The sequence below is a fragment of the Dreissena polymorpha genome, chromosome 3 (assembly GCF_020536995.1).
Source record: "Dreissena polymorpha isolate Duluth1 chromosome 3, UMN_Dpol_1.0, whole genome shotgun sequence".
NCBI classification, from domain to species: Eukaryota; Metazoa; Mollusca; class Bivalvia; order Myida; family Dreissenidae; genus Dreissena; species Dreissena polymorpha.
Genome location: NC_068357.1, coordinates 91,738,918 through 91,755,578, shown reverse-complemented (window position 1 = coordinate 91,755,578; position 16,661 = coordinate 91,738,918). Strand labels below are relative to the sequence as shown.

Genomic DNA, 16,661 nt, shown 5'->3' with positions numbered 1-16,661 from the left:
TTTGAAATTTTTATTATTATTTTTTTACCTTTGACCTTGAAGGATGACCATGACCTTGAACTTCCAACACTCAAAATATGCAGCTTCATGAGATACACATGCATGCCAAATATCAAGTTGCTATCTTCAATATTGCAAAAGTTATGGCCAACATTAAAGTGTTTTTTTCGGACGGACGGACAGACTGACATACTGACAGACAGTTCAACTGCTATATGCCACCCTACCGGGGGCATAAAAAACCAACATACTGAATACAATATCATTTCAAATGCTAATGGGTGAAACCATTGTTTATTATATGGTAATCTACCCAATAACGCAATTGTTATGGTCCATCGCACTCAGGGCATTCTGTGTCAGGTTATATATGACCTTAATCTGGTTGTAAAACTTCATGATTGAAGGGTTCCACACACGCAAAACACGGCAGTAAAATAACATTGTTAAATATACTGTCCAAAAAATTGGAGTCAAAAATTGGGGGGGGGGGGGTCTGAAAATAATCATGTTACTTTATATGTGAACCATATATTGTAAGCACAATGAGGGCCTGAATCGCTCTACTGGTATAAACACCGTGCAAGTTTGGAAAGAATAAAACTTTGTACTTAATCGCGCTAACAAGGAGAATTTTCTCAATTTCAAGGGGAGATTATTGTGTTCTTATTTCTCCGATACTGCTCATATTCAATAGGGTTCAAGTCCTCGTTGATATAAAGATACTGTTCAAATTTGGAAATAATTGGATGAAAACTTTGGAATTTATTGCGTAAACAAGTGGGATTTCAAAATTTTCTCATATTCAAGGGGAAGTCATTCTGGACTTATTGCTTCGATATTGCTCTTTTTAAACAAGGGCTGTTTGTAAAACATGCATGCCCCCCATATGGGCTGTCAGTTGTAGTGGCAGCCATTGTGTGAATACCTTTTTTGTCACTGTGACTTTGACTTAGTGACCTGAAAATCTATAGGGGTCATCTGCCAGTCATGATCAATGTACCTATGAAGCTTCATGATCCTAGGCCTAAGCATTCTTGAGTTATCATCAGGAAACCATTTTACTGTTTCGAGTCACTGTGACCTTGATCTTTGACATAGTGACCTGAAAATTAATAGGGGTCATCTGCCAGTCATGATTGATGTACCTATTAAGTCTCATAATCCTAGGCGTAAGCATTCTTGAGTTATCATCCGGAACCATTTTACTATTTCAAGTCACTGTGATCTTGACCTTTGACCTAGTGACCTGAAAATCAATAGGGGTCATCTGCCAGTCATTATCAATGTACCTATAAAGTTTCATGATCCTAGGCGTAAGCATTCTTGAGTTATCATCCTGAAACGATTTTACTGTTTCGAGTCACTGTGACCATGACCTTTGACCTAGTGACCTGAAAATCTATAGGGGTCATCTGCCAGTCAAGATAAATGTTCCTATGAAGTTTCATGGTCCTAGGCGTAAGCATTCTTGAGTTATCATCCGGAAACCATTTTACTATTTGGATTCACTGTGACATTGACCTTGACCTAGTGACCTGAAAATCAATAGGGATCATCTGCCAGTCATGATCAATGCACCTATGAAGTTTCATGATCCTAGGCCTAAGCATTCTTGAGTTATCATCTGGAAACCATTTTACTATTTCGAGTCACTGTGACCTTGACCTTTGACCTAGTGACCTGAAAGTCAATAGGGGTCATCTGCCAGTCATGATCAATGTACCTATGAAGTTTCATAATCCTAGGCCTAAGCATTCTTGAGTTATCATCCAGAAACCATCTGGTGGACGGACCAACGGACCGACCGACCAACCGACATGTGCAAAACAATATACCCCCTCTTCTTTGAAGGGGGGCATAAAAAAGGTTTGAGTCCTCATTGATACAAAGACACTGTGCAAGTTTGCCAAGAATTGGACGAAAATTATGGACTTTTATCACATAAAAAAACTGAATTTTCATTTTTTTCTCAAATTCAAGGGGAGATAATTCTGGACTTATAACTCCGATATTGTTAATTTTCAATAGGGTTTGACTCATCATTCAGATAAAGACACTGTGCAAGTTGGAAAATAATTGGATGAAAACTGTGGACTTTATTGCGTAAACAAGCCTTATTTCACAATTTTCTCAAATTCAAGGGGAGATAATTCTGAACTTTTTACTCTGATGTAACCCATTTTCAATAGGATTCGAGTCCTCATTAATATAAAGACACTGTACAAGTTTGAAAAGAATCGGATGAAAACTGTGGACTTAATCGCATAAACAAGAAAAAGTATCACGCACGCACGCACGGATGGATGACAGAAACCACGACTTTATCGCGCAAACAAGAAAAAGTCTAACGCAAGCACGCACAGACGGACGACGGAAACCACGCCATGACATAAGCTCTTCAGGCCTTGGGCCAGTAGAGCTAAAAACCACTCTTATGGTAAATTTGATGGAAAACCACTTTATTATCCCAATAGAATTTTTCTTGCTGTGTTTTAAATAGTACTTTTAAGATTGACAGCAAATATTGCCAAAATGTTAAAAAGGAAATAAGCTTTGCTTCAGTAAAACATGCCTTTATGCATGTGTGTACAATTTCTTCCAAGATTAGCCTGTGTAGTCAGCACAGTCTTATCGTAGACAACACTTTTTGCATAAACCGTTTTTTTGCGAAGAGGAGACTTCCTTTGAACAAATAATACCGTAAAAGTGGAAAATGTCATCCCAGATTATCCCGTGCAATCTGGGACGACACTTTATGCACATGCATCAAACCTTGTTTTTCCAGAGAGATTCAAATTTATTTATTTACCTGAGTGCAGAGAAAGGGTCCTTAGGTCCTTGTTTGATGTCCGGTGTGGCCCCTATCAACTCCACTGTGGCTTCAGTTAGCATGACACTTGAGGGATTTGTGCGCTTACGATCTGAAATAATATTATATTGATTTAGTGGGTCACATTAGTACCAGTCCTCAGGTCATTTCCTAAGAAAAGTGCAGTTTCGTTGTGTTTAGTGTTTTGCTAGTTAAAAATCTAGTTTACAATTTCTATTGAAGGAGTAGAAATTTTGGCATTGCAATAATATTTCTGAAGGAGTACAAATCACGCATGCAGCCAGTTGAGTTTTTCAAAAACTTTACTCACCAGACTTTCATAATTTTTTGCGAATGCAAGTGGATTTTTTAAGACCTTATTTAGCTAAGAATGCTCGTTAAAAACATGTATGATCAAGGGGATCTCTGCATAGAAAATGTTGACCTTTGTTATTGCTTAAGTTGAAGGTTTTTAATTTAGTTACATAATTATTGAGATTAATATACAGTCAATCTTGTGGATGCGACCACTTGTATTAAGCGACCTTTGTCTTATGCGACCATTTTGAAATCCCACGGAGCTTTTTCGCTATATAATGATATTGTATTAAGCGACTTTTGTCTTACGCGACCAGCGACCGCTGATTTGTGTGTATTTTGATATCCGAATCTTGTATTAAGCGACCACTAGGAGGTAAAAGTGGTTAATCTATCGATCTTTCAGGGACAAATCCGTGTTAATTGTTTATCTAAGCCGATAAGATGTACTGTTACACCTCTGCTTTGTTTTCACAACCATTATGATTATGCTTTGTCTCATTGACCGGTTCTGACCGGTATTGTTGTAGACTGCGTATTAATTTATTGAGTTGAATCATAGAGGAACGTATTGCGCACAGTCTACAGCTTAAAAAGTTTACGATGTGGAATGTTAAGAGACAATGCCGATTTTTCTCGAGTATAGATAACAGGTGCAGAAACAATGCACTGTACGCGACAAACATTTCCTGAGAAGTGCGGAAAATAAACTATTAATCGGCAACATCTGTCGAAATCCGTACATTACCAATTTGTAATTATGCTAATTAGTAGAGATTTGTGAGCCAATCACATTGTCATTTACTTAATAAATTTTCCAATCAGGTCTGTTTGTTTGTTTTCAATTGACGTGTTTTTGTTTTTTTTTCATTATGTATCATAATCGAGTCAGATTTCCTTAAGCGTACATGCAGAAATTAAAATGTCAAAACGAAAAGTGTTAACATTGAACGAGAAAATTCTGGCAAAACTCAAATTCAGAACATTCTTAAGCGTAAAGCCTAGGTGCTTGAAGACGTGGAAAATAATGTGTCAGGTGAAAAAAAAAAACGCGAAAAATATTTCCTTGTCTATGTTGTTTTTGCAAATAAATATGTACACTCAATTCATTTATAATTGATGATAATTTATAATAAATGAAAAAAATAAAACACATTATAAGTAAGATATTGTTTATGTATTGTGTTTATATTCATTTTATTATAAAAGTTAAAATCATAGTGGACAAAAGAGATTATCCTTCATATAGATTAAAATTGAGTTTAAGCATTCGTCCAGAATGGCCTTTTTTTATTTAAAGACCATTTTATTAAGAGACCACTTTTGATTACTCCCTTGAGTGGTCTCTTAATACAAGATTGACTGTATTGTGACCTGATGAGGACTTAGTTAGCCCTTCTCCACTCAGATACATACATCGATGCAATTTTTCTCCCTAAGATAATCACATTGAATTTAAGACTTTTCTTAATAAATTCAAGTTTTCAAGCCTTCATTTCCTATCCTAAGTTACTGATGAGCAGCAAACAGCATGAAACCTGAATAGACTGTGAGTTAATATGGCTTAGACATTTATAACCAAACCACAACTACGTACCAGGCATTGTGTCCCACTGTATCCTGTATTCATCGTCATAATGACGCAGGTCCTCAGACACCACACTCTGTCCATCCACGTCCACCTGTCTGGGCTGACCCCTCACCGCCGATAATGTGCCCCTCTTGACCTCAAGCTCAACTAGGGAGGAAAGAACATGATACTCATATAAATGGACTCAAATTCAAGTCATCATCTCTCTGGGAAAACAGGCTTAAATGCATGTGCCACATTTTCAACATTAACTGATTTTTGGTTTACAAGAGACTTCCTTTAAACGAGAAACTCCATAAAAGTGAAAAGTGTCATTCCATAGCTTCTGCGGACTGCAAAGACTTACTCTTTCAGTGCTGGAACCGAATTTTGAAGGCCTGTGCAAACAGTTTGGATCCAGATGAGACTCCACAGAACGTGGCGTCTCATCTGGATCCAAACTGTTTGCTATTCTGATAGTATTCTTTGAAAAAAATCAAAGAAAAAGCTAATTTAAGAAATTCAGCAGACAACATTTAAGCAGACGACAAATTTCCCAGCATGCAAAGGGTTAATCTGGAACTTTTCAAACAAGCATTAAACACCATTTTCCCAGAGCACTGCACAGGGCTAAAATTCAAAATTTGCAAATCTAAATTAATATTTTTTCAATTTTTGTCAATTTACCAAAACTTTTAACAGGTCCCTTTATTGTCAATATGTCACATTAGTTATCCACTTTGACAAAAACAGAAACCTTTAATAGTTAACTGACAATGATTATACAAATGTTGATTTACATAATGTTAAATCATTATAACTATGAAGTATTGTGTATAAAGTACAGTTATTTAATCCTATACATATTCTTCGTGTAAAGGACATTCATTATGTAATGCTAAAATACTATTTTGATGATACTTCACTATAACGTTAACTGTTAAAAGAACACTGCACTAAGTATCTAGAATAAATGTCATGCCATATATAGACACTTAACTTGTTGAAATACATGTTAAATGAAAAAAAAAAAAAAAAAAACAAATACGATTGTTAATAAAAACGCATGACCCTTGACTATAAGCCACAACATTTGCTGCAACAGATATTAATGCAAATGACCTGGGTGGCTGTAATGAGAAATCAAATTGCTGCCACAAGTCAGTGACAAATAGTAAACATTTAAGGTTAAAAACTCACTACATAATTGGCATTATGTAGAAAGCAGTGTGTTTCTTCAAAAATCATCATCATTTGGATCAAGGATCTTGCTGTACTACGTGTGTGCGGCTGCTGCAGTTACGCAAACAACTGCTACTTTTGGAGTAAAGTTATTTAAATGAAAAGATAATTGAAAATTAAATTGCCAGTTGAGTGCATATAAATTATTACGCTGTAGTAATTTAAAACAAGAGGGCCTGAAAGGCCCAATGTCACTCACCTGAGATTCAAAGGAACTGATCTGTTCTGTGCAGCCAAAGATGTCATTAGAACAAATGTTCTAACCAACTTTCATGACTAGTGAACACCCTGGCAGCCACGTTTTTCAACAGACCACATTTTCATACACATCCAAGATATCATTTAAACAAATATTCTGACAAAGTTTCATGAAGATTCGTGAAGCTATATAAAAACAAATGCCCCGCCCCCTGGTGGCCATGTTTTTCAAGCAACTGGAACCATTTTCAATCTTGTCAGAGATATCATTGGGACAAAATTTATCTTCTGACCAAGTTTCATGATGATCGGACAATAAATGTGGCTTATAGAGTGTTAACAAGGTTTTACTATAGCTATATAAGGAAAAATGCCACTACCCTATGGCGGCCATGTTTTTCCACCAACAGGAACCATTTTTGAACTCATCCAAGATATCATTGGGACAAATTGTCAGGCCAAGTTTCATGATGATCGGACAATAAATGTGGCCTCTAAGAGTGTTAATAAGGTTAAACTAAAGCAATATATATCCACTTTAGGAAAAATGCCCCGCCCCCTGGTGGCCATGTTTTTAAAGCAACCGAAACCATTTTCAAACTCATCCAAGATATCATTGGGACAAATTTTCTGACCAAGTTTCATGAAGATCAGAAAATAAATGTGGCCTCTAGAGTGTTATATAGCCATTTAATGAAAATGCCCCGCCCCCTGGCAGCCATGTTTTTCAAGCAAACGTAACCATTTTCAAACTCATCCAAGATATCACTGAGACCAATCTTCTGACCAAATTTCATGAAGATTGGACAATAAATGTGGCCTCTAGAGTGTTAACAAGGTTTTACTATAGCCATATAAGGAAAAATGCCCCGCCCCCTGGCGGCCATGTTTTTAACCAACCAGCATCTTTTTTGAACTCGTCCAAGATATTATTAGGATGAATCTTCTGACCAAGTTTCATGAAGATCAGACAATAAATGTGGCCTCTAGAGTGTTAACAAGGTTTTACTTTAGCCATAATATAGCCATATAAGGAAAAATTCCCCACCCCTTGGCAGCCATGTTTTTCAAGCAAACGAAACCATTTTCGAACTCATACAAGATATCATTGAGAGCAATCTTCTGACCAAATTTCATGAAGATTGGACAATAAATGTGGCCTCTAGAGTGTTCACAAAGCAAATGTTGATGCCGCACAACGCATGACGCACAACGCATGACAGACAAAAGGTGATCACAAAAGCTCACCATGAGCAAGTTGTGCTCAGGTGAGCTAAAAAGGTGATATTCTTCATCCGTCGAGGCTTCATATATATAACAAAATGTTATGAAAATAACAGACATATTATTAAAACGTGAAGCATATTTAAAGCAAACTTTGGATTCATGACAAGATTTCAAAGTCACTGTCTTAGTTAAGCTCATATCTATGAAACAATATCATTAGATGTGTGCAACAGGAGAGCATTTTTTCTCTATCCTGAGATCTTAATCTGTTGCAAAAATGGCAACCAATTTTTTTCACTGAATTTTTTTTTTATTTAATCGGCTTTTTAATAATACCTGTTAAATATTGGTAATACAATCACATTTTAGTACGGAAAAAGTTAAACATAAGGGATAATATACTGTGTACAAATTATCTGACCATATCTCTGTGTTATTATGATATTGAGCATAGGATACATAGATTAAGAAAGAAGCATACATAGATACCTAATCAACTATATCAGACATTACAATATTGTATGGTACTTGCTCTTTTAAAGAGGATATTGGATATTTCATGTATAAGTATTTGAAAAACAACAATTAGTAAAACATTTGCTTCTTACTTTAAGGTAAAATGTTAATCTTTTTTATCAATTGAGGATTGATTGTTGTGGTCATGCGGAGTAATACAATTTATGAATGTCTGACAAGTCTAAAATAGATAAACGAATTTCACACAAGTTGTATAAAAAACGATATACAGTGTGTGGAAAATACATACATGCAGAAATGGATGTGCTCATGTGATTAAATATTATTGTAAACTTAAAATTATAAAAAGATATGATAATCTTCTGTTTGTTTCTGAACAAAGACAAACAAGAAATGTGTTTGTCAGAAACACTATGTCCCCTTCTGCGCCACTTTGACTTTTTTTTTTACCTTGAGGGATGACCTTGACCTTGACCTTCCACCACTCAAAATGTGCAGCTCCATGAGATACACATGCATGCCAAATATGAAGTTGCAATATTGCAAAAGTAATGGCAAATGTTAAAGTTTGACCAAACAGACCAACAGACCAACAGAAAGGGCAAAAACAATATGTCCCCCACTATAGTGGTGGGGGACATAAAAATACTGTATGTTTAATCATTAAATATTTTAGCAAAATATTCAAAACTTATTGGATTTTGTTGTTCCATCAATTTATTAAAACTATTATTATATTTTAAATGATATTCTAAATGCTGATCACCGTATCTAATATCCAAATATTACCTGAAATAAAATCCAAAACTTTCATCACATGAGCATTCCAGATTTACACTAAACATTTAGAGCTGAGAAACAAGCTACATGTATAGAGAGGTCTGTATCCATGGCAACATTACCTATCACAGGTGTCCCACGACTTATAGCTCGCTCCTTCTCTTTCTCTGTGTTATAAAGGTCAAGGCTACTTTAACAAAGGTCAAATCTACTTAAACAAGGGCCAAGGCTACTAAATTATAGGTCATAGACACCGTAGATTAAAGCTTAAAGATAAATAAAATAACTTCACAACAAACAGTCATCTACCTGTAAAAAATATTGCCTTGTTGCTGTTAAGAATTAGGTATGTAAAAAACACTATATATATGCTTATATGAAAGAAAATAACATTATGTTAATACAAACTGACTCAACAATACTAATTTATTACTCAAACACAGAAGAAAACATCCAAGACGAAATAGTTACTTTTACTTAAAAATGTCATATTTCTTTACATTTTAATTCATGTTTAAACAAAATACAAACAACATTTTAACTAATACATATTTATAACGGTCTCTACTTATACTTTGGAAAACATTAATAAATATAGTGCTGTTAGTTTATTGGTGTAATAGTATGGATAGCACAAAATTAAAGAGACAAAGATACATTATTTAGACGGGAGGGGGACGTCAGCTTGCAGAGTTGAAAGCAGTAAAGTACAAGCGAGTAGTTTACTTCAGCAACTTGTTCCCAAATATTTCATATGTTTAAAGCATGCCCTTAAATTTACTCACATGACTAATTAAAAAATTTATGCATTAAGTTGCTTTCCCTGGGGTTTTAACATCAGACCTCTGTATCATATCAAAGTCTATTGCCTTACCTACAAAGCCTTTCCAATTTCTGTGTCTCTATAGTAAAAAGCTGCTATTTTATGAGCATGCCAACATAAACTTAAACATAAGCCTTTTGGGATGAATGTACATAAAAGCAAACATTAGAAAATGAAAGTGTAGGCTGTATTCCATATGTCAGCAGTGTGAACTTACCCACCTGCTTCTTAGCCTATACCCCCAAATTTCAATTAAAAAACTGAGTGTGTTATACATGGAAACAAGGCTATTTTTACCGCTTTTGCAAACAAGAAATGTGTTTGTCAGAAACACTATGTCCCCTTCTGTGCCGCTTTAAAGCTGTATATTTGACCTTTGACCTTGAAGGATGACCTTGACCTTTCACCACTCAAAATGTGCAGCTCAATGAGATACACATGCAAGCCAAATACGAAAATGCTATCTTCAATATTGCAAAAGTTATGGCAAAATGCTATAGTGGTGGTGGACATAAAAAGCGTTGTGCTATCATAAATATCCATATACTAGGTGTATCTGTAATAGTTATTCCATTGTAGATCTATTTATTTTTTATTTTGTAATCACGCTTTCATTACCCCTGTTCGTTAGATTTTAAGGTCCCATACAAGCAACATTTTTGTTGCATACATATTACGTTATGAGCGTTTCAATAATAAAGCTATTTAATAATAATTTAATACAATATAATGTATAATAACAGCACCAAAAATTGTGAAATATCTATTTATTGATGTTAATTGTTTATATATTTTACAGCACCAAAAACAACTTCATGTTACAAGTAAATTTTCTGGTGCATGGAATCTTTCTTTAATGATTTTGTATCATGCAGGCACTAGATTGATGTGCATTTTTTCTAAAAAATGTATTCTTTCTTTATTTTATCTGGCAGAAGCATGCTATACACTAATTGTTCAGTCTACTGGTGTTTATTCATTTGATTACAGAGCTGAAAAATAAAATTTCACAACAACATGCTTCAGAACATTAGTCCTGATTCCAAGTGATATCAAGGTAACTATGCTGTAGGGAGAGATCAGTGTCCTGTAGGGGATGAGGCCTTATGCCAACTGGAGTTACCACACAAACTAAACAGTTTAAATTCAGACTCTCTTCTGATCAATAAAAAATAATCCTATTTAAAAAATGTGTCTTGCTCTGATAAAACTGGTTATAATGCAAGTGCGTTAAGTGTCATCCCAGATTAGCCTGTGCAGTCCGCACATGTTAATCAGGGACGACACTTTCCGCTTTAATGGTATTTTTTGTTTAAAAAGAGTCCCTTTTTACCGAAAATCTAGTAAAAGAGGAAAGTGTCAACCTTGATGAGCCTGTGCGGACTGCACAGGCTAATCTGAGACGACACTTTACGTACATGCATTATGCCCAGTTTTATCAGGACAAGACACAAACGATAAACGAACACTAGTTAGTCATCTTATCTCGCAATTTCCTATCATAACGGAAGTTGATTGAGCAGGTTGCTGTTGTTTCTTAGATGCATGCACCATCTTGCCATTCTACATTCCAAAAACCTCACATTGATTTATATCTATGCTTCATAGATAGAAATTGGTCAATGAGCTTACTGGTGTCTTTGTTAATATTAAATCATGTTTTAAAAAAAATTAACAACTGATTGCCTGTTAGAATGTAATAATTCTTTTTTTTTCTAGTAAGCTTTAGAAAGAGAAAAAATATTTTACTGATAAAAAATTTAGGTAATTAATTATGAAACCAGTAAGGCATTCTTTATCTACCCATCAAAGCCAGAAAACCCTATCTGAACTTGTTGATATAAGGCCCCTAATTTTCATTTATATGAGCCTGTCTCTGGGGAAACTGGGCTTAATGCGTGTGCAAAAAGTGTCATCTCTGATATTGGACAACACTTTCTGCCTTGACTGCATTTTTGTTTAAAACAGAATTCAATTGAACGAAAAATTCCATAACAGCAGAAAGTGTCATCCGTGATTAGAAGGTGTGGATTGCAGCTTCTAATCGAGAGAGCCCAGTCATTCCAGCAGGCAGCGCATAAAGTGAAAAAATACTCTTTCTGAAAATGCTTACGAGAAGTCTCTGTATTCCTTTTCTTTTTCTTGGGGATTTCATAACATATATGATATACAGCCTTATAATTCTAAGTCGCTGAACATTTTCTAGCAAAAACTGGCATTTATTACACATGCATTATACCTGACTAATAATAATAGTTATACATAATACAGTTGGAGTTGGTCTGGCAAGTTTGACTGGACTTACATTAACCCATTTATTCCTAGCGTCTAGAAAAAAGGCCTTGGCAAACAGCGTAGACCCAGATGAGACACCGCATGATGCGGCGTCTCATCAGGGTCTGCGCTGTTTGCTTCAAGGAATTCCTGTAAGAAATATTCTAAATATAGAAATAAACATACTAGACATCCCTAATTTTGGAAATAAATTGATCAAATTAGAAGGATGGGAGAGTCCACTAGGCATGAATGGGTTTAATTAGTATCATTGCTTTCTATTGCTTATTATTGCTCTGTTCTTTGCAATCAAAATCAACTCAATTTTTCTCAGAATGATAATTTGAAATATAACTGAAAAAGAAGCATTGTTTCTGAAAATATTATTTCCCGTTTAACTTATTTTGAGTTAACCCTTTGCATGCTGGGAAATTTGTTGTCTGCTAAAATGTTGTCTGCTAAATTTCTAAAATTAGCATTTCCTTCGATTTTTTTCAAAGAATACTATCAGAATAGCAAACAGTTTGGATCCTGATGAGACGCCATGTTCTGTGGTATCTCATTTGGATCCAAACTGTTTGCAAAGGCCTTCAAAATTCGGTTCCAGCACTGAAAGTTTTAAATACTGTCTGCCCAAATAATCAGCCCACTAGAATAATTATTATAAGTAATGTCAGAGCTTCAGTTTTGCAACTTGGTTTTATTAACTATTTTTACAATTCACATAAATAAATAAAAAAAACACCTCAGCATACAAAATTGGGAGCATAAATCCATGTAGAAATTCAGATTGAAACTTGTTCTTGTTAACTACAAAGACCTTATGGATTTTACATGTGCCTGCAGTTGTAACAGTGATGAAAGAAGTAGTACCCCCCCCCCCCAGACACCACAAGTCTTTATATGCAGAATAGAACTGCAAAGTTCAAATACGGGCATAACTATAGAAAGAAATTCCTACAAGTTTGAATGTTGTAAGTTGAAAAATTCAGGATGACCCCTTTGGATAAGTATGGGTCTATGGACAGACAGACAAGCAGAAATGGTTATAACAGTCTTCTTAAAGTGAACACATACTCATGATGTCAATGAAAGACTGATTTGAAAAAGCATGTCGCTTTTGAAATTGTTAACCGAAAAGGATAACAATTGTTCAAACAACATGGAACACTGCCTGCAAGCTTGAATGTTGTATGTTGAAAACTGTAGTAACACAACAACAATTGACAGACAGACAGACAGACTGACGGACCGACAGACAGACAAATGAACTGACGGGCAGACGGACAGACAGGTGGGCAGAAAGACAGATGTCCACGGTGATTCCTGTATACCTCCCTTTACTTCATAATAATGGGTATAACAAATAACTCATAGGGGATGTAACTGCTGGCAAGGGTTACAGGATAAAAATGTCTGTAAACAGATTTTTAATCACTCATGTTTAACATGCCAGACCAACCCCCAGAACTCTGGTTTATCTCTATGGGCTGTAGCATTATAACTAGAAGCAGGAAAATAATCAAACCAAAATCATTTACATCCTCAGCAGAGATGGCGAAGGGGTCCTGAAAAGGGCAGGTTTACAATGAGCGGCGTGGCAACAGAATAGAACATGAATTGTGCACTGAAGGTAAATGCAAGAGACCAATAGCTTCTTCGATAGATAACATATTTCAGTCAAACTAGGGATCCATTTTTATGTGTGGAATTATCATTTATTTTCATATGAACAATTATCAAACATTGTCCATACATTTATTTGTCTGACTTAAAACATGACTGAAACAGTGGTTTGCTGTTCAGAACATGTTTAAAATTATTTTTTATACCAAGCATATGATTTACAAATCAGACATACTTGCAATAAAAGTGAAATTTCCATTCAGCAAGATCATAGTAAAGTCTTTTGGATCCCAATTTTGAACATTAGATTGACCCTATGACTACAGAGATTTCTATCTTGGTATATATTAAACACTGACCAATGGTATTCTCTGTACAGAGCATGCGCACAAATTTTCCACAATTGTCTAATACATCACTTTGCCTGTAAATGTATTAATCATTCTTGGACTTGAAAATGAAAGATCAAGACCAATTTTTAAACTTGTTAATTTGAGTATTATGAATGCCATTAGCTAAATTGGTATCAGCATTTTGATAAATTAAAAAAAAAAAAAAAAAATAGCTTTATATGTTATTGTTGAGTAGATGTTTGGTGACATGAGATCAGATTACAACTACATATATGGGCCGTGCTCTGTGAAAAGAGGTTTTAATGCATGTGCGTAAAGAGTTGTCCCAGATTAGCCTGTGCAGTCCGCACAGGCTAATCAGGGCTGACACTTTCCGCCTAAACTTGATTTTTGCTAAGACGAGACCTTCATTTAACAAAAAATATAAAAGCAGATAGTGTTGTTCCTGATTAGCCTGTGCAGGACTGCACAGGCTAATCTGGGACGACACTTTACACACATGCCATGCATTAAACCCCCTTTTCACAGTGCACGGCCCATATTGAATGTCTATAGTCATGTGTCTGGGTCCATAAGTAAACTCTGAATAAATAATCAACTCAGTTCTGGCCTATCTTCAGCAGTGCCCAATCCCAAATGCAGAAAATGTGCAATAAAGTTGCGTAACTGCTATAGGCATTCCAACATCATCCTAAATTTCCCACAGAGTTGTTAAGGCCCTTTTTATTGCTTTGGTTCACATATTTTTTTGAAAAACATTAATTAGGTGGTGGTTCATTAAAAACTAATCTTAAGTTAACAACTGATACACAATTACGAAAACTATGGTATTGTCTGAAGAACTCTATTTCTTCATTCAGTAAAAGTAACAACGGAAGTTGGTGCACTTATTTCCTATCTAACATATTATGAAACAGATAAAGTATTTTTTTATAAGTGAATGAAAAAATTAAGAGATGAAACTTGTTTTAATAGAAAGAAAACTAAATGGAAATGGTTAATTTATTACAGGAAAGAAAAGGGTGCTGCAATTTGAAGCTGGTGACTCAAACGGAATACCTTCAGGATCAATAACCAGGCGTTTAATTATAGCCTGGAGTTCTTCTCGTGTTAGGGCAGCCCGCGGGGCCACATTGGTTAAAACAATTTTATTTGTGAATTCAAATTTTGGGCGGGGATAATCAGGTTCAAATGAGGAGCTTTCACTGGAAGTTACTGAGATGTTGTCCACTGTAAGGAAGAAAACATAAGTCTCTAGTGCACTATCAATATTTAGGGCAGATGAACAACAGTTAACCCTTTGCATGCTGGGAAATTTGCATCTGCTAAAATGTCGTCTGCTGAATTTCTAAAATTAGCATTTTCTTCCATTTTTTTCAAAGAATACTATCAGAATAGCAAACAGTTTGGATCTTGATGAGACGCTCTGTGGCGTCTCATCTGGATCCAAACTGTTTGCAAAGGCTTTCAAAATTCTGTTCCAGCACTGAAAGAGTTAACCTAATCAGAATATATTTAATAGAATTTTTTTTTAAGAGCCACACTAATTTTACATAACATTTCCTTGATGCACAGTAGTTATGAACTGATACATAACACATTATTTAAAAAGTCCTCCTTAATGAACATTAGTGATGAACTGATTAAGCAAATTGTCAAACAATCATAATAAATGGAGCCATGAAATGACGAAGACAATAAGAAACCTTCGTCAACTAACTACTTAAATAGTGCATGTCTTGAAAAATACCAAATCTTTCTTCGTCCATCAAAACAGAATTGTTTAGCCTTAACAAAAAAATTGATTAATACCACTATTAACTAAATACAATGTATGTAAGTTTTATTTTTTCTTGTATAATCAACTTACAAGTTAGTATTCTTAGTAGAACCCATTACATCACAGAATCACAAGTAGTGTCTGAGTGATGAACAAGTTTGGTAGACTATGAACAGTTATACTGGAGACTGTTTCAATTTGCTCTTATAAGTAAGTATGACTTGTGGGTCAGTTTAAATTCTCACTTAATACTTATCATTGGCAAAAAGTTACTTGTTACCTAATCATAACAAAGTTTATTGAAACAGTCCCTTGATTAGTATTCTACAACATATTGTAGCTCACCTGAAAAGAAACATGGCAAATGATCCAATACAAACAAAAACATGTATTATTGTCTCATAATGCAAAGGAATTTTAAAAAGTAATTCAAGTGCTTTTCATGCATTTTTATGCACGAAAAGCACTAACAAGTAAAAAAACTTGAGTTACTCATAAAAATAGAGCATTAAATGTATTTGAATTTTTAAATGAGTTTGAATGATTGCTCATTAAAAATTTTTCTTTTGCAATTTCTACAGTATTTCAGTTAAAAAACTTTAAACAATTTTTTTTTAAACCATCTTGTAATGTATGACACTGACCTCAATCTGGGAAAACCAGGCAAGTGCGTAAAGAGTATCCCAGACTAGCCCTTTGCATGCTGGGAAATTTGTCGTCAGCTAAAATATCATCTGCTGAATCTCTAAAATTAGCATTTACTTCGTATTTTTTGAAAGAATACTATCAGAATAGCAAACAGTTTGGATCCTGATGAGACGCCATGTTAAGTGGCGTCTCATCTGGATCCAAACTGTTTGCAAAGGCCTACAAAATTCGGTTCCAGCACTGAAAGAGCTAGCCTATGCAGTATGCTAAGGGATGGCAATTTTTGCCTTCAGTGATTTTCGGTAAGAGACTTCCTTTTAACCAAAAATTTCATAAAAGCAAAATGTGGTGTCCAAGATTAGCCTGTGTAGACTGCACAGGCTAATTTTGGACAATACTTAACGCACATGCATAAAGCCTGGTTTTCCCAGAACAGGCTCATATATATAAAACAGCCAAGACTCCATTAAATATGCTCCAAACCAGTCTTAGCTTTCACAGAGCCATGTCTGAGAGTACAGTGGAAATAATTA

The 16,661-nt window shown here is 35.0% G+C and overlaps 1 protein-coding gene across 5 annotated transcripts in view; it reads right to left on the bottom strand.

The window, feature by feature from the left end:
- LOC127875293 (uncharacterized) overlaps positions 1 to 16,661 on the bottom strand; it is an 81,157-nt gene that overhangs the window by 48,489 nt on the left and 16,007 nt on the right. For 2 of the 5 annotated variants that reach the window (XM_052420259.1, XM_052420261.1), the window contains 4 exons: positions 14,760 to 14,930; positions 8,747 to 8,791; positions 4,728 to 4,868; positions 2,813 to 2,924 (listed from right to left, as the gene is read on the bottom strand). In XM_052420259.1, the coding sequence (XP_052276219.1) occupies positions 2,813 to 2,924; positions 4,728 to 4,868; positions 8,747 to 8,791; positions 14,760 to 14,930 (469 nt within the window). The remainder of the gene's footprint in view (positions 1 to 2,812; positions 2,925 to 4,727; positions 4,869 to 8,746; positions 8,792 to 14,759; positions 14,931 to 16,661) is intronic. The other 3 variants (XM_052420262.1, XM_052420264.1, XM_052420263.1) reach the window with 2 other exon arrangements.